The 18,387-nt window shown below is 43.3% G+C and overlaps 1 protein-coding gene across 2 annotated transcripts in view; it reads left to right on the plus strand.

Annotated features, from left to right (window-relative positions):
* MYH10 (myosin heavy chain 10) overlaps positions 1 to 18,387 on the plus strand; it is a 93,365-nt gene that overhangs the window by 60,241 nt on the left and 14,737 nt on the right. For both annotated transcript variants that reach the window (XM_034067867.1, XM_005141404.4), the window contains 15 exons: positions 317 to 435; positions 1,023 to 1,175; positions 1,569 to 1,742; positions 3,182 to 3,355; positions 6,007 to 6,121; positions 9,522 to 9,715; positions 9,972 to 10,093; positions 10,580 to 10,649; positions 10,740 to 10,900; positions 11,499 to 11,607; positions 11,690 to 11,821; positions 13,230 to 13,436; positions 14,412 to 14,549; positions 15,095 to 15,218; positions 17,681 to 17,852. In XM_034067867.1, the coding sequence (XP_033923758.1) occupies positions 317 to 435; positions 1,023 to 1,175; positions 1,569 to 1,742; positions 3,182 to 3,355; positions 6,007 to 6,121; positions 9,522 to 9,715; positions 9,972 to 10,093; positions 10,580 to 10,649; positions 10,740 to 10,900; positions 11,499 to 11,607; positions 11,690 to 11,821; positions 13,230 to 13,436; positions 14,412 to 14,549; positions 15,095 to 15,218; positions 17,681 to 17,852 (2,164 nt within the window). The remainder of the gene's footprint in view (positions 1 to 316; positions 436 to 1,022; positions 1,176 to 1,568; positions 1,743 to 3,181; positions 3,356 to 6,006; positions 6,122 to 9,521; positions 9,716 to 9,971; positions 10,094 to 10,579; positions 10,650 to 10,739; positions 10,901 to 11,498; positions 11,608 to 11,689; positions 11,822 to 13,229; positions 13,437 to 14,411; positions 14,550 to 15,094; positions 15,219 to 17,680; positions 17,853 to 18,387) is intronic.

Raw genomic sequence — 18,387 nt, forward strand, 5'->3', positions numbered from 1 at the left:
TGGAATCCCAAGCACCTCACCTGCTGGGCAATGGATGTAGGGAAAGGGACTGATGCAGCAAGAATGTGTAATGCTGGGGTGAGCAACACATCATTTCAGATACAGAATGTCACACCAGGAGAGCTCATGCTGTGTAAGTGGTGTGCAGCCAGGGAAGGCCATGGGGTGCTCCAGCCTGAGGACAATGGGCATTGCCCAGGCTCTACTGCCAACAGCAAGTCAGGTTTTAAGCTGACACTTGCCGGTACTGGGTTTTATGGCTGTTGCTGCTGTTGTGAAGGATTTGAAGTGTTTCCATTGATTCTTTGCTCTGCAGTCGCACAGAAGCTCTGCCATCTGCTGGGAATGAATGTCATGGAGTTTACCCGGGCCATCCTGACCCCGCGCATCAAAGTGGGCAGAGACTACGTCCAGAAAGCCCAGACCAAAGAACAAGTAAGTTTGGGTGCTTTAAAGGTGAAGTGAAACTGCACTTCATCCTGATTAGCTCTTAATAGTAATCATAGAATCCAATTTACTTCAATCTGGTTTGTGTTGGAAGAGACCTTAAAGGTCATTCAGTTCCAATCCCCTGCCACAGGCAGGGACACCATCTACTAGAGCAGCTTGCTCCAAACCCCCTTCCCCCCACCTCCACCCCCCAAATTTGGACTAAATATGTACTGCCACTGACTTTATTTAAGCTTTACTGCCTTTATTAGATGTTCTTATGTGGTAAAAATCAGTAGCAGAATAGAAGGAACCTTTTCCTTTCCTTGACCTTCTGTTGGTTTCATCCTTTACTGTCAGTGTTGTATGTATCAAACACATGGAGAGCTTTTGGTGTTGTATGGAACAATTTAAAAACACATTTTTCATAACATTAATCTAACTCCATTGGATTTTACTCCTTGTTTTCATTTCTCAGTGGTAATAACACCATTAAACTTCTTGTGTTCCTTTGTTTTTTGGGATAACATCCGTGTCTGAGTTCTTTTGATCACTTCTCCAGGATAAATAAATGTTCCTGTTTGGATTTCCAGGCAGACTTTGCAGTGGAAGCTTTGGCAAAGGCCACCTACGAGCGCCTCTTCCGCTGGCTTGTTCACCGCATTAACAAAGCTTTGGACAGGACCAAACGACAGGGAGCGTCTTTCATTGGAATTCTGGATATTGCTGGATTTGAAATCTTCGAGGTACTTCAGTGCTGCTGATCAGACCTCTTCTTTCCCCTGCTCATGTGCATTCAGGACTAACTGTAGAGCCCTTGAATGCATCACGCGCCAAGGCTGCAGCAGGTTTTGGTGTTGTAGCATTCAGATGCTTTGACAACCCTAAATCAGAGTGCTGAAAAGTCATACTTCAGTCTAAACTGTTCTTTTATATGTATGTTTCCTACTATTAGTTTAATTGTATGTAACGGGAGGGACATAAGAGATTTGCATCACAGCTTTCCCAGTTTTCTTGATGTTACATTTGAATGTTATAGAGTTTGGGGGTATTTCCTTGTAAGGTCAAGTTTTTGGCTTCCAGCTACGTGATAAATCCTGTCACTGCATTACTCTTGCTTACTAATGTTATTCTTGCAGTTGAACTCCTTTGAGCAACTCTGCATTAACTACACCAATGAGAAGCTTCAGCAGTTATTTAACCACACAATGTTTATCCTGGAGCAAGAGGAATACCAACGAGAGGGTATAGAGTGGAATTTCATTGACTTTGGACTGGATCTGCAGCCTTGCATTGACTTAATTGAAAGACCTGTAAGTTTTTGCATTAAGGATGCTTTGAGGTCAAGGGGGGATAGACTTTACAGTTTGTCTTTTACTGTGTCAAAGTGTAGGATTGTACAGCCATTTCTTGGGGAGCTGCCACAAAAAGGGAATGATCCTGAATGCTAAGCTCTACAGTTCTGTGTGTTAGTGGAAGAATTTATCCTCATGGGGTTTGCCCTGATGCTAGGGCAGAACATGGAGCTAAAAATACTTTTTTGCCATGGTACTAATGAAGTCTTTAGTCCATTGGGCTATAGGAGCTTTATGGGGGCTGAGTTAGGAGCTTTTCAAGGCTTGCAGTGAACTTTTGTAGTTGAGATCAATAGGAACATTCCCGAAGCTTCCTTTAGGGTAGAGTTTCCCCCATAAATTTACCTTGTGAATAGGAAACCAGTATCATAAAGGTGATTTTAATCACTGTGCTTTTTAACATATTCTGTTTGCTCAATATGTGGAAGCTGATAAAGGGCTTCAGAGAGCAGGAGGACTGGTTGGGGGAGAACAAAGATTATCATTGCCAAAAGTTATTGTTCCTCACACCTTGAAACTGTGCTTAGAATTATTTGGTGCCCTTTGAAATAAAACCATTGCAGTTATTGCTCTCTGCATTCCTGTGTGTGTATTCTCGAATACACATAAGCTGCCAATGATTCCGTGCAGTGATGCTGTGCATCATGAGCAGCAGCAGAGCCTGCAAAATATGTCCTTGTTTCTCTCTAGAGCAAGAAATGGGCAATCTTGTTTCACTTACCAAAGGTTTGTATGCTCTGTGTGGAACTTCAGAAGGTTCTGCCTCTTTGGAAGGTAAAAGCTCTGCCAGAAAGCCTCAGGGGTAGATGTTGATGCTTTCAGTAGGCATCAGGTCTTCAGAGGAACATGTGCAAATGCATCAGGTTAATAGATTTTTATTCTGTTTTGTTTGAAAGGCAAATGTCAACACTTCAGAATTGTTCTGTACATATGAAGCCATGAATTAGCACATAAAAACATCTCTTCAAATGTGCAAACTTTGCATTCCCTAAAAGCTTCTAAAGCTTAAACCATTTTATAAACCCTTTACTTTTTTTATCATCACTTTCCTGTGTACAGCTCTAGAATACAGATGTTGGTTGTTCCCTGCTTCATTCTAAGAGCAAACAGAACTTCACATGGAGAGCTTACATGATGTGGAAAGGGAGGGAGTAAGTGAAAGGCAAGGCTCTGGGCAGCCGTAGATGGGGTCTCCATATCCATTGGAATGAATTTGTTTGAAGCAGAGTGTCCTACACTGAGCCAGCTTCCCCCAAAGCTTGTTTTAGTTTCAATCAAATCCAAATCAGTTTAAACACCTTCTCATTGTGGTATTGAATGGTGTGTTCTAAATACTGATATATTGAAGTATATGTAGAGAAGATAATTAACACAGATAAAATCCACCTGAATTTCAGGCAAATCCTCCTGGTGTGTTAGCGTTACTGGATGAGGAATGCTGGTTCCCTAAAGCTACTGACAAGACATTTGTGGAAAAACTGGTCCAAGAGCAAGGAACCCACTCCAAGTTCCAAAAGCCAAGACAGCTGAAGGACAAAGCAGACTTCTGCATTATTCACTACGCAGGGAAGGTAAGGGCTAAATGTGAAATACTTACTTTGGAGAAAACACTAGAACTACCTGGTGTAGGAATACTTGTGCAGGAGGTGGTCTTGTTCAGTTTTCTTGGACACATTCAGGAGAGCTGGGATGGAACTCTTGTTGCCAAATAAAAGTGAAAACTAGAATTTGCTATTAAATTAAGCAGATAATTCAGTTTCCTTTAACTTTGTCCTTGGGTTGTACAGGTGAGGGTTTTTTTCAGGACTTTGTAGAAATGAATCTCTTCTGACTACCTTTGTGACAAGTTGATGGTATCGCTTGACGCAGAGCTGTGTCAAGTACCATCTGCACTCTATATCTTCAATTCCCATGAGACTTTCTGTAAATCCCCTCATGTAAGTAAGCTGATACTTTTTCATTTTTACTGTTACTTCAGTCTTTAGTTTCCCGCTGAGGGGGACAGAGCTCAGGTGCATTGTGACCAAGTCCATGAAATAACAGCAGTTTTTGTGCTTGTTGGATCCTTCACGATCACCAGGTCTGTTCTGTAGGGTTGTACTATATAATTCTTTTTCTAAAGAGTTAAACCTTAATTGTAGCACCAAGTTTTGCCCTGTTCTGTAGGAGAAACACCTTGTGTGAACTGAGTAAGTGCTATCCTTTAATTTTTGTTCGAGGACTGATGGCTTCTTTTTGCCTATTGGATGGCTTCAGTGGTGCCGAGTAGATACCTGTGGCAAAAGTTGAAATAAAGGAAAGATCAGCTCTGGAGCTCCCAACACCAGAGGAACGTTGAGGTCATGAAGCTGCTGCGAGGGCTGAAGCAGCTCTGCTCTGGAGCCAGGCTGAGAGAGCTGGGCTGGGGCAGCCTGGACAAGAGAAGGCCCCGGAAGGGGAGACCTGAGAGCAGCTCCAGTGCCTAAAGGGGCTGCAGGAAAGCTGGAGAGGGGCTTGGGACAAGGGTCTGTAGGGAGAGGCCAAGGGGAATGGCTTGAACCTGCCAGAGGGGAGACTGAGATGAGCTCTTAGGCAGAAGCTCTTCCCTGTGAGGGTGCTGAGCCGCTGGCACAGGGTGCCCAGAGAAGCTGTGGCTGCCCCATCCCTGTCAGTGTTCAAGGCCAGGTTGGACACAGGGGCTTGGAGCAAGCTGCTCCAGTGGAAGGGGTCCCTGCCCATGGTAGGGGTTGGAGCTCGATGATCTCTAAGGACCCTCCCAACACAAATCAGTCTGGGATTCTGTGATCCATTTTGTTGTATCAATACTTAAAACAGGTACTTAGCAATAATGAAATCATCCCTGTTACTGCACTTAGTACTCAGTTACCTTTAGGTAATCAAAATGAAGTAAAGCAGCTTGTGCCTGGCTGCTAGGAATGACTGAGGAAGGGCTGACTCCTGCCACCTGAGTGTGGCTGTTTCTGGAATACCAGCACCCCATGTCATCCTCTGACAGAGGCATTGATTTTTTTCTGCAGCAGTGTGTGTTCCTTGAAAACAGGAATTGTTTGTAAAACAGCTTTTCCTGCAAGAAGAGCCATGATAATGATCTGATTTGGTTTTGGATGTTGGAAGTGTTTAAATGCTTTCCTTGCAAAGCCCTCATTTAAAAATAGAAACTTCTGAGTGTAGTTGAAGCAAAACCATACTTGTCTATACAGAGGATTTGTTGGACTTGGGGATTTTTAGGACTCTCTTTCAGGTTGGGATGAAACCCACGTTGGTGTCATTGAGTTCTCAACTGCTGACCTATGGTTTAATTGCAAACCACAGAATTGGTTCTTTCAAGATAAGAGCTTTGTTTGCTTTCTTTATAGAACAAAGTGTTGAAGAACAACTGCTACAGTGAAATTAAACTGATTCATGCTGTAGCACATCCTTCATTTACTCTCTAGTCATTTAAAGGAATTAGGATCTATACTAGAGTTCTTTTTACATCATCTCACTGAGCAGGGAAGCCTTGTTTTGGCAATGGCACTGGAATGTAACAGCTATTGATAAGCAAAAATCCAGACTCCTGAATTTTTAAGAAACCACAAGGATGTTCAGGGGCTGGAGCACCTCCTGTGTAGAGCCAGGCTGAGAACATTGGGGCTGTTCAGCCTGGAGAAGAGAAGCTGCGCAGAGACCTCAGAGCAGCTTCCAGTGTCTGAAGGGGGCTACAAGGAGAGGGACTCTTCATCAGGGACTGGAGCGATAGGACAAGAGGTGATGGGTTCAAACTGAAACAGGGGAAGTTCAGGTTAGATCTTAGGCAGAAGCTCTTCCCTGTGGGGGTGGTGAGGGGCTGGCACAGGGTGCCCAGAGAAGCTGTGGCTGCCCCATCCCTGGCAGTGTTCAAGGCCAGGTTGGACACAGGGGCTTGGAGCAAGCTGCTCCAGTGGAAGGTGTCCCTGCTTGTGGCAGAGGTTTGAAACTGGATATCATTAAGGTCCTTTCCAACCCAAATCACTCTGAGATTCTGTGATTCTAAAAAGCCCATTTCCCCTTTAGAAAGAATACTAACTTTCTGTGTTCTTTGAGCTGTTCTGAGGAGGCACAACTCACAGAAAGTGAGCATCAGGAAGAGACTGGGAAGAAAACATTAGTGTAGTATTCTGAAAGCTTTGGTTTTGCTGCTGTTGAATCAGAGCCTGCAGCTGATGTGGTGCCTCTGCTCACATTTCCCTTGGCTGCTCCACAGGTAGACTACAAGGCAGATGAGTGGCTGATGAAGAACATGGACCCCCTGAATGACAATGTGGCTACACTTTTACACCAGTCTTCCGACAAGTTTGTTGCAGAGCTTTGGAAGGATGGTAAGAGCTCACGCTCTGAGCACACACGTGTCACCAGCCAGTTTTACTTTGCTTGATGAGGTGGTTGTGTTTTGGTTTTTTGCCTGTTCCCTTCTCACCCTCCAACTCTACACTGCAAATACCTACAGCGTTTTCTCTATTGTTCAGCACCGAAAGTACAACAAGGAAGCTGGATTGCACCTGCAGTCCCTTGCACATGTACCATTTCTGAGTAGCTGCTTTTCATGGTCATTACTTGAACGATACTCACTTATGACTTGTTGCCCTGTGTCAAACTTCATGTAGAATCTTGTCCACAACTTGTAGCTGGACTTGCTGTAGTGGTGTCCTGAGTGTAGGCAGCTCTAGTGCTTCTTGCTGCTCCTCAAATGTTGCCTTCTGTCAGCAGGTTTTTCATGTGCAGTGGTGGGTGATATCCTGGGAATGTGCATCTCCTAAATTAAAACTCATTAACAGCCATGCTAGTGCTTAGATACTGTGCAGTAAAACCAAATGCCATGTATTCCTATCTAACCTGGGAGCTGGTGGTTAGCTGCTCTTCCTGCACACCAGCTTAAAAGTACCAAAATACTCAAAGAAGGAGAAATAGCCAAGTATTTAAGAGGGGCGTTTCTAATTTTAACATCGCAGGATATTGAGTATATTTCCTTGTCACAGTATGTAAATCCTGGAGTTTCTTATTTGAGGAGGGAAATTAAGCTTGTGTTATACATGATGCTATAGGTTAATACTGAGTTTGCCTCTTACTTGGTTCAGCTACAGAGAGCAGCTTTAAGGTGTATATAAAGAACTTTTTGGTTGTGGATCTGCTCCATTCCTTTTGAGTACACACACAGAAGCAAACTCTTTTGGTTCAGATACTCCAAACCTGCTTCACAGACAATTGTAATGTGCATGGGTTATGTTGTGGCTTTTGTAGCACAGTTAAGTCTGTTTGCAATTGATAAACCTGTTGTATATACTAACTGAAGTGTCTTGTGTATCTGCTCTTCTGTCTTTCTGTTTTTGCTGTTTCTCTGCCTTAGAGATTCAGAATATTCAGAGAGCCTGTTTCTATGACAGTATTACTGGTCTTCATGAGCCACCAGGTGAATGGATATAAAAACAGTAGGCCAACCAAAGGCAGGGCTGTCGTCCCTACAGGAAACCCATTTTTGCTCGTAGGCTTGCATGAACTTCTCATTTCATGCTGAATTTAGGTATACCTCCACCAGGCAGGTGGCCTTCGAGTGCATACCTATTGCTGCTGCATACATATAGCATATGTATTTTATGCATTGCATTGAGGCATTGAAGATAAAAAGGTTTGTTGCTTCCAAGTTCCATGTTGAGATGTAGAATTGCATCTTAAGTGACAATTCTGGTAGCTCCAAGCATTTGAGAGAATGTGTAAGCTTTGTGACACTATCAAGCTTCTTTCTGCAGTCCAACATTGACAAAACACTGGAACATTGTAGAATGTGGATGGGGGAGGAGAGCTGAAGGATGTATTGAAGTATAAGAATGAGTTCTGCAGTTGCAGGTGGAGTAGTAAGTGAAATAAGTTTCTTCCAGACTTGATGGAATTGTTATTTTACTTAAAACCCCCTCCTGATTTTACTGTTTCCCTCTGTAGAAGCTGCACGTGTTTTCTGAGGCATCAAGGAACCAACAAATCCACTTACTTAGTGTCTTCAAACAGATGTTCTAAATCCAGCCTCTTCCTCATCCTTCTTGTATTCCTGTCCCCAGGTTTAGAAATGTGTGTGTGGGAAGGTTGTGCCTTCAGACTTTCCATCTTTACTTGAGTTTATCTTGAATACTCAGCGTACATCACATGCTTAAGGAAGCTAGTGGGGTTTCCTAAAGGAAGTATTAGAAGCTTTGGCCAATGGAGGGTTGTCCAGTCATACTGTTTCGTGACTACTGTGCTTCCCCTATGGGGAAAACTTGCACTGAACTTTAATAATCCTCTTTGAAATATAAGTAACCATCTTAGAGTTGGAGGCCAGAGGGGAGCAAAACTGAATATGTGCAATTATCAGGCACTCCTAAAAAGCAAGTGGCCAGACATGAGCTGGATAGTGTCCAGTCGCTGGTGGTGTTCTGTTCATCCTTTGTAAGACTGTTTCCCAGTTGTCTTTGCCCCATTTCTGGGTTAGAATAGAGTCTGCTTTGAAATAAATAGTTGGTATATAATCTTATGAGCAAGTTAGCACCTACTTAGTCTCTAACTTCAATAAGCTGCTCAGATTCTTGTGTTCAAAGCCATGTGGAGGATCTGGACTTTGCTCTGTGCTGTCATCAAGACTTACAAGTGATTATTCAAACTCGGTGCCCTGTATTTTTCTGCTTTGACAATTCCCTTTGAGCGCAAGTGTGAAATAAAATATTGTCACTTCCTTGTCATATACAGAACTAATTCTGGTAGCAAAGCTGAATTCCTTCTACTTTGGTTCGAATGAATTTGAAGATCACAGAGATTGTAGCACACATACAGCTGCTGGTTTCCGGCTGGCCAGCTTGCATTTTTTGGAGAGCCAGTATGTGTTGTATACTTGCTCAATACTAAGAGGTACCAACTATAACTAGTAAGGTGTCCAACCACCTGTGAGATTTCTTTTTTTATCGAGCTGTTTAAGTAAGTGTTGACATGGGTTTGGCCTATCGGTGTTAGTGAAGGCAGTCAGATTTCTAACTTGTGCTTCTGAAGAAGAAACCAGAGAGAACCTTACCCAAAATATTCCAAAAACTCAAAGAAAAACCTTTCTTTGGCTGCTGTACCACAGCTTCACAGTAGTTTTCCTGGTTTGAATCTTCTAGCTAGAGAGATCTTTGCAGTTGTATATGAAACTTGGAGGGATTCTTCCAAAGAGCAGAGTAGCAGAAGTCTGGCAGATGTTTTTTTCCCCTCTTGTCACTAAATAACACTATTTTCCAACTCTTCCTTATATATTTATGCTTTCAAACCAGATTTGAATATTCCGTGAAACTCGGATTTAATCTCTCTAATTCCTGTGACTCTTTAATGTGCACAGATGTCTAATTCCAAATGTCCGATTCAGAAATACTTAGCATTGTAAGAATACAAAGAATCACCAATTACCAGGCAACTTTCAATCCCTTCAAAGTTCCCCTAAAATAGAGGAAAAGCTTTACTGGTCATGTAGAACTGCAAGTAAAGAGCTGGATATTTTACTCTGTACCTACTAAAGCTACACGACTCCGCTGTGTAAGTTTGTGGCTTTGGTTCCCCTGCTTCCGCACAGCATTCCCGGTGCGTGCTGACTGCTTTGCCTTCCAACGGCACCTTCCGCCGTGTGTTCTGCAAAGCTTCTGCTGCTGCACTATTGCTCCACTTTCGGCCCCTCCTTATATCTGACAAACATTAAAGTCCACTTAATTCTCTTCTCCTTCCCAGTGGATCGTATTGTGGGTCTGGATCAGGTCACTGGCATAACAGAGACCGCTTTTGGCTCTGCATACAAGACCAAGAAGGGCATGTTCCGCACTGTTGGCCAACTGTACAAAGAATCTCTCACCAAGCTGATGGCAACGCTCCGAAACACTAATCCCAATTTTGTTCGCTGCATCATTCCAAATCATGAAAAGAGGGTATGTACTACAGACCCCTCCTCTAATTCTTTGTTCCGGGCTTCACATCCAGTTTATGTTACACATGCCATCCGTGTCTTCCCCTTGCAATCAGAAACCAGGCTTCATAAGGTTTTCACACTGATCAGATATTCCAGTATTCCCTGCATATCCCCTTATTTAAACAGCTGACTCTGTAGAGGGAAGCCTGAAAAACTTCTACCGCACATTTTCATTTGTACAAAGACTAAAAGTCGTGCTTGTTTTGTTGTTCCAGGCTGGAAAATTGGATCCACATCTGGTTCTAGATCAGCTTCGTTGCAACGGTGTTTTGGAAGGAATAAGGATTTGCCGACAAGGATTTCCAAACAGGATAGTGTTCCAGGAGTTCAGACAGAGGTAACAGCAGGAACACTGTTGATTTTATGAGATAAAGTTCCTTGTTAAGCAACTGAAGACAACCCCTGCCCCTTCCCCAGCCCAACTGGAAGAAAATCCTGTAGGTTGTCCAGAGAGGTGGTGGATGCTCCATCCCTGGGGATATTCCAGGCCAAGCTGGCTGTGGTTCTGGGCAATCTGATCTAATTGTAGATGTCCCTGCTCATTGAAGTGAGTTTGGATTGGATGAGCTTCCAAGGTCCCTTCCAACCCAAAGCATTCTGTGATTCTATGACTATGTGTGTCTTGAGGCAGTTAACTTGAAGTAATTAAGTACGACAAGTTTATTCTGAAGACAGGAGGGAAAGGAAACAATCTCAAATGGATTGCTGGAAAAACTCTCTGAAGAAATTCCTCAGCTGTGGCTGTGGTGAATGTAGATTTATGGGTTTATAATCATGTAGCTTATTGTTGAATGTAAAGGTGTTTTCTTCATTCGACTTAAAGGTATGAGATCCTCACTCCCAATGCAATTCCAAAGGGGTTTATGGATGGTAAACAAGCCTGTGAGCGTATGGTGAGTGTTTATACCTAAATATTGTTAAAAGTTTGAAAGAAAATTGTCCTTTTCTTGATGTAAAATCGCTGTGCTTGTCTCTCCTCTTAGATCAGAGCCTTAGAGCTGGACCCTAACTTATATAGAATTGGACAGAGCAAGATCTTTTTCCGAGCTGGTGTCTTGGCACACTTAGAAGAAGAACGAGATCTGAAGATCACAGACATCATCATCTTCTTCCAGGCAGTCTGTAGAGGATACCTGGCTAGGAAGTGCGTGTGCTCTTGTGACTTGGTCTGCTTTTGGTCTTCTGAAATCTCTCTGATAGGGAGCTATGCATTGAAACTTCCATTTCAGGAGAGATTCTCTTAAAGTGCGTTGTCTGTTGTTGTATCCAGGGTGTCAGAGGAATTTTTCCCTAGTAATTTGCATCTTCGTTCCTTAACCATATCTTCTCCTTTCCTTAATCCTGCCTTTGACTCGTGCAGCTGTTTACAGTATGGCTGTAAAAAAGTCTCTCCCCTGCTCCACTGGAGGTTCTTAGAGGCATTCAGGAAAGCTGCTGTTTTGAAGTTAAAGAACAGTTCAGTGTCTAATCCAGCCTGATTTTACCTTTTGAAGAAAAAAGTCTCTTAAGAGTTAAGAACAAATAGCATTTGTTCTTTTTACTTTGAAGCTTGTGAATCCAGCTCTTGCTCTGCCTCTTCATGTGAGGAATGAGTACTCATAAATCAGTGTAGTCACTGAAAGTTAAAAATATGCCTGTTTATGGTCTGCAAGTGTCCTAGGGTTGGGTAACCTGAAAAGTAACAGCACAGACAGATGATCAGCTGTCTTTAACACAAAATGTTCTGCTCTTTCTGTCTGCAGGGCCTTTGCAAAGAAACAGCAGCAACTGAGTGCACTGAAAATCCTGCAGAGGAATTGCGCTGCATATTTAAAGCTCAGGCACTGGCAGTGGTGGAGAGTCTTCACGAAGGTTTGTTGCATTCTAGGACTTCCTTGGACTTTTGGAAATAGGTGAATGCAGGTCCTCACTTCTTCTTTTAAAATCTTTACAGGTGAAGCCTCTTCTTCAAGTCACTCGTCAAGAAGAAGAACTTCAAGCCAAGGATGAGGAGCTAATGAAGGTGAAAGAAAAACAGACAAAAGTGGAGGCAGAACTTGAGGAAATGGAAAGGAAACACCAACAGGTTTGTGTGCAAGATTAGCTTCTGTGGTGAATTGCACTATATCCCATGGGAGGGAGGCATGTTTGGGAGACGCTGTGAACACAAGCACTGAGAGTCAGGCAAGTTAGCTCCTTTCACACTCAGCTAAAATCTGGAAAAGGAAGATACAGCAGGAGCCATTCCTTAAGGAATGAAGGAGCATCATGTTAACAAAACTAGATCTAGGTGACATATTAGGCAGAAGCTCTTCCCTATGATGGTGCTGAGGCACTGGCACAGGGTGCCCAGAGAAGCTGTGGCTGTCCCATCCCTGGCAGTGTTCAAGGCCAGGTTGGACACAGGGGCTTGGAGCAAGCTGCTCAAGTGGAAGGGGTCCCTGCCCGTGGCAGGGGTTGGAGCTGGATGAGCTTTAATGGCTCCTCTGACCCAAACCAGATTATTGGATAAAATTGAAAACGGATTTGTGGTGATAATTAACATTGAGATCAATATAAAGAAGAGATGAGTGTCATAGATTTAGACATGTGTTTATCACTATGGTGATTTTGAGACCTGATAGAACTGGAATGGATATCTGAAGGGAGAGCATTGGTTCCTGTTGGTCTGGCTGGAAGGCGTGGCCTGTCAGGAGTGCCTAAGGACACTGGGTTTGTCTTAGCTTGGAGAAGAGGAGGCTGAGGAGCGACCTTATTGTTCTCTACAGCTTCCTGAAGAGGGGAAGTGGAGAGGGAAGTGTTGATCTCTTCTCCTGGGGATCCCAAGACAGGACATGTAGGAATGGTTCAAAGGTGCACTGAGGGAAGTTCACACCATTAAGAAACGTTTCTTCATCCAAGAGGTTGAGCAAACACTGGTACAGATTTCCTAGAGAGGTGGTCAATGTCCTGAGCCTGTGTTTGAGGCATTTGAGCAATGCCCTTAATAACATGCTTTAACTTTTGGTCAGCCTCAGAGTGGTCAGACAGTTGGAGTAGATGATTGTTATAGGTCCCTTCCAACTGGAACTGTTCTATTCTGTTGGCAGGTTTACACAGCAGATAGTGATGTGGTCCAGTTCTGTTCCAGTGACTCCAAGTGCCAATGTCAGCCCAGGCTCTCATGGCGCTGCTCTGCCACCATGGAGGGATGAGTGCAAGGAACAGGCACTTCCCTCATCTTTCTGTTGCTGGCAGTGCAGGCCAGGTGGAGTAGGTGCGGTAGGATTTGTTCCTTAAGTGGGGGACAAGTGAGTGAATGCTGCTGTAGTGTTACTGCAAAAGCTGGTGTCTTCTAAAGCCCTCTGGAAGCCTTTCAGTTTGGATGTTGACCAGGGAGTCAAGAATTGGATCAGAATTTGGCCTTTAAGTAACTTTATAGTTGTCATGTATATTATGAGACACTTTGAAATGTTGGTTTTTACTGCTTTACTACCTTTTGTGTCTATTTGTAGCTTCTAGAAGAGAAGAACATTCTTGCAGAGCAGCTACAGGCTGAGACCGAGCTCTTTGCAGAAGCTGAGGAGATGAGGGCTCGCTTGGCTGCCAAGAAACAAGAGCTGGAAGAAATTCTCCATGATTTGGAGTCCAGGGTTGAGGAGGAAGAGGAAAGAAACCAGATATTGCAGAATGAGAAAAAGAAAATGCAGGGCCATATCCAGGTATGCTGCTTGGTGGTGTGTGTAGATAGAGCACTAAAGGTAGCAAGCACTTAGAGTGGAGAGGAACTGGGAGTGACTGCCTGGGGCTTCCCTGTGGAAACAAAGACTGATGGGACGATGGCAGTTATGGGACAAATGTCCCTTTTTGACTGAAACCCAGTGAATATCCTAAAGAATATTCCTTCTTTGACTTTCATGAAACTAAGACAGTTTTGTCTCCTCTGAGTTACTTGGTTTTGCTTTGAAGTTTTGGGTTGGGTTTTTTTGAGTGAAAACCAGTTGATTTAGGTGCTTCCTTTTGGATTACTGGGGCTTTGGAAAAGAATATCAGAACTTCTCTGTCTTTCAAGATATTCAAGGTACTTGAAGGGGAAATAAACCTCATATCACAGCTCTTGATGCCTTTTAATAAGTGTCCATTAACGTGTGGCTGAGAATCTTATTTAAAATCACAAATGAATAGAAGCAATATTTATTGCTTTTCTAGTCATGTCTAGGTACCTGTGTCAATATCTGAACCATTTCAGCTGTAACACAGAGGTCTAGTTTTGTAGGGAAATCAAGACATCTGTTTCCTCTGGTGTCTCTTTGTAGACACTTGCACTTTTACACCAGATGCCCTATTCAGATGCAGGATGCTACAAAGTCTGACATAAAGCCTGAACTGATTTGATTGTCATTAAGTGGAATGGTCAGAACTAGGAAGGTGAAAGACTGGTGAAGTGACTGTATGTTTCCTAGACAACATATTTCAGCTTTGGCTGGAATGCAGAATATAAGAAATTCCATGTGTATCACATGGCCTTAATTTCCTTACCATTTCAATGCTACTATAAAGGAATCTAACAAAGCAATTGCATTTACAGTGCTGGTTTAGGCAGGTGGTTTTTGAAAATAATATATCTTTGCACCGAGTTGGAAACAAAACTAATGTAAGTGGAAAACTAGCTCAGATGCAATTGTCTTCGTTCCCAGGACCTGGAGGAGCAGCTCGATGAGGAGGAGGGAGCTCGGCAGAAGTTGCAGCTTGAGAAAGTGACAGCAGAAGCGAAGATCAAGAAGATGGAGGAAGAGATCCTGCTACTGGAGGACCAAAATTCCAAGTTTGTGAAGGTGAGAGCAGTGCATGGTGGGGACCCTGCACGGAAGTGATAGGAGGGCCAAGTGACAGCTCTCAAAATACTGGAGCCTGCTGTTACATTATCTGTCAAGTTTGTGCTTGAAGACTTGTGGGGTTTGAAGAGGTTGAATCTCAGATGCTTAAGAAGTTCCTTTGAACTGACCTTCAAAAGGAAGGTGTTTGTCCTGTATTCTTTCCAGTTCCATGAGTCTTAAAATGGAAGAACAGGAACCAGTGTCTGTCACGGCTACAGTTGTTCTCTGCAAACAGATTTCCAAAGCTGTAGAGATGCTGTCCTAAGCCAGGCCCCTGTGTGTGAAATCCCAAGTCTCCCTTTCTGGGAAAACAAATGTTCATGTTTCTGTACTATGCCAGTTGATCCTTACTATTGACAGGCCAGTCATCTGAAATAAAACTTGTATGATATGTGCTGTGTGGGACCTCTCTATGGATTTTTGTATATTGAGGTATTTGTACTGCTTTTAGTTGACTGCAAACTGTGTTTCAGAGTTGCCCTTTCTTCTTTTCTCCTAACCAGGAAAAGAAGCTGATGGAGGATCGCATTGCTGAATGTACTTCTCAGCTGGCTGAAGAAGAAGAAAAGGCCAAAAACTTGGCCAAACTCAAGAACAAGCAGGAAATGATGATCACTGATTTGGAAGGTTTGTTCTTATATTTGCCTATTAACAGCTTGGACATGGTACTAGAGATAAGTGGAGCACTTAGTACAATGTGTGCGGCATCTGGTCCAGTTTGCTCAGTGTGACCTTTTAGAGATACCTTAATGGCTGTTACTTTTATCCAAAGCTTGAAAGAAATTCATGTCACTTACAAGTCTTGTTGTGTCTGGCTGCTCAGTCCTTCTCATCTTTAACTTGTTAGGTTTTTATTTCTGAGTATCCATTTCATTTTAGAGGTACTGAGAAGTTCATGTAGGTGCAGGCATCCCTTGTACCATGGTAAAACATCCCTCTCTTGGGAACACCACTTGGTGTCCCAAACGTAAGAAGCACATGGAGCTGTTGGAGCAAGTCCAGAGGAGGCCATGAGGATGATCAGGGTCTGGAGCACCTCCTATACAAAGACAGGCTGAGAACATTGGTGCTGTTCAGCTTGGAGAAGTTGTGAATGCTCCATCCCTGCCAATGTTCAAGGCTGGGTTGGATTTGTTTGGAGCAATCTGCTCTAGTGGAAGGTGTCCCTGCCCATGGCAGGGGGTTGGAACTGGATGATCTCTTAAGTACCCTTCCAACCCAAACCATTCCATCATCCTAAGTTGCTACATTTTCCTATAATAGCACGTCAGAACAACCTATTTCTGGAAGAGTGTTCCTAGGCCCTCACTGGGCTTCCAGGATTTTCTGAATAAGCCAACCTGAATTGATTTACTTTTTGTTTAAATGCTTTGTTTTTCTAAAAAGGCTTAATTTATCTGGCAATTATTTCCAACCCTATATGTAACCTTTCTTGATTTGAGGCCTTCTTAAATTACTTATGGCTGTAAATAGCTGTTGTGCAACATTAAAGTGCCAAATCAGAGTTGCAAAATATAAGGCAAAGTTGCTCTCTGTGCCCTAATTTGGAAATGGTGTTTTCTTTACTGTATTATGGCCTGTCCTGCTACATATTTTAAAACTGATGTGCTTATGGAAGAATATCAGTCTTTAATCTTATTTGTGTAGAAAGGTATTGAACTAACAGGGAAAGCAGGAGATTGATGTACCTTTTCTTTATAAATTGTATTTAGAGACCTTGAAATGGTCATAAGTCAGCTTTACTCACTGGAAAATAATGCTTGAGGAGGTGGATGCTTAAAGCAGGGCTAGTGTTTCTCTGAAGATACTTGACAGATGTGTTTGGTCATGGTACCATGCCAAGGCTGATGACCTTAGAAATGGAAATTAAAGCTTAAATATAAAGCATGCAATTTCTTGGCCAGTAAAGCACAGTAAAATGATATTTACTCTTGGGCACGATTCAAAGAAGCCATTAAGGTCTCTCTGCAAGGGTCTTGGCACTGCTAGGCACTGACACTTGAAGAGAAGAATCTAATTCAGTTTATTGTGAACTTTCTCAATTACAAAATCGGGTCTTACGACACTGTCCTCTCACTGCCCAGGGATATAATGGAAAAACAGAGGGGAAAGTGCTGGTTTTTCTCTTTGAATGAGGAACTGTTCAGGGAAAACCAGTGTTACTTTAGATTGCAAAATCCCAAATAGTCCTGAGTGGCTCGAGGAGATGGTCCTTGAACATGGCTCCCTTTCTATGTAGAAGATGTCCTGATCCAGTAGCAGGTTCAAGAAGGGTAAATCTCTGCGCTGAGGACCCACAAAGTATTGTCTAATTATTGTCTAATAACTTTGGTTCATGCTAATGCACTTAGAATTGTGCTAATGCTATGCTAAGCTAACCTCCCTGTGCCTTAACTACGTTCCATACCTGGTCATTAGCTGACTATAAACTGTACAGCCAGGAGCTGTCTCAAGTCAACAGCAGGCAGAGCAGCCAGATTTGTCTTCTTGCTGTGGCCCTGATAACAGGATGGTTTTCACAAAGCAATACCTCAGGGCAGGAGTATCTCAGCTGCACAAGTACGTTACTGGAGGCTGTCAGGGTTGTAAATTCTTGCTTAAGTGTTGATGGGATGTGTGTTAGTGGCACAGATACTTGCAAAAAGGGTTTATCCAAGTTTTCTTTCAGCTATGCTGTTTTCCAGTAGGCCTGTTGGAGTCTGGCCTTGCCCTTCCAAAGCTGTGCAAGCCATCACTTTTTCCAGTCTGTAGCTGGTCTTCATTTTTGAACAGTGATGTCTGTGATCCTCTGGCCTAGCAGCTCAAACTGTCTGTTAGATCCCACTCCTTATTTTCTATCAGGGTGAGGTTATGTTTGATTCCCTTATTTCAGACTTACTTCTCCAGTCACTGACTTTCTGTTTAAAACCATGCAGTTCTACTTTGCTGTTTCATGTTTCGTCAGCCTTCCAGCTGCAGCCTGCAGAAGGAATTGACACAGTAGAAATGAAACTTCCCATCCTTCCTGCCAGCCCATGGCCGTGTCCCCAAACCTTCTGAGGATGACAAGATTAAAAATGCCATCTAACCATCGTTCTTTGTTTCCTTAGAGCGCTTAAAAAAGGAGGAGAAGACCCGTCAGGAGTTAGAAAAAGCTAAAAGAAAACTTGATGGTGAGACAACAGACCTACAGGACCAAATAGCTGAGCTGCAAGCCCAGATTGAAGAACTGAAGATCCAGCTGGCCAAGAAAGAGGAAGAGCTGCAGGCTGCTCTTGCAAGGTCAGAGGGCATTGGTGCTTAGGGCTGCAGAAGTGTGGTATAAACCTACCTTCTCAGACAGAGTTCCAGCTAATACAGACATCCAGAACTGGGGATGTTAAAGCAGAAGCCAGTTCATATTTAACATCTCTAGACATCTGTGCTGTGTGTAGACATGGTAAAAAAGCCCTAATTCAATGTCTTACTGGCATCCTTGGGCTGCCAAGCTGCCAAAAAGTGAAGTTTCACCAGGGTATGATAGTGTTTGTGTTCTGGAAGCTGTTTTTGTCTCCAGGGGTTCAGCCTTAGGATGGAAAAACATGGAATTCTCAATGAACCTTCTTAGTAGGGTGTGTTCAGTGATTGGGTGGGATAGACACTATCAGGATAATGCCTGCCAAGTCTGTCAGCATCAAGATATGATCAAGGTTAGATGGGGCTTGGAGCAAGCTGCTCCAATGGAAGGTGTCCCTGCCTGTGGCAGGGGTTGGAGCTGGAGGAGCTTTAAGGTCCCTTCCAGCCCAAACCAGTCTGTGATGCTGTGAAGATCAGCATG

Source organism: Melopsittacus undulatus, chromosome 11, assembly GCF_012275295.1.
Source record: "Melopsittacus undulatus isolate bMelUnd1 chromosome 11, bMelUnd1.mat.Z, whole genome shotgun sequence".
NCBI classification, from domain to species: domain Eukaryota; kingdom Metazoa; phylum Chordata; class Aves; order Psittaciformes; family Psittaculidae; genus Melopsittacus; species Melopsittacus undulatus.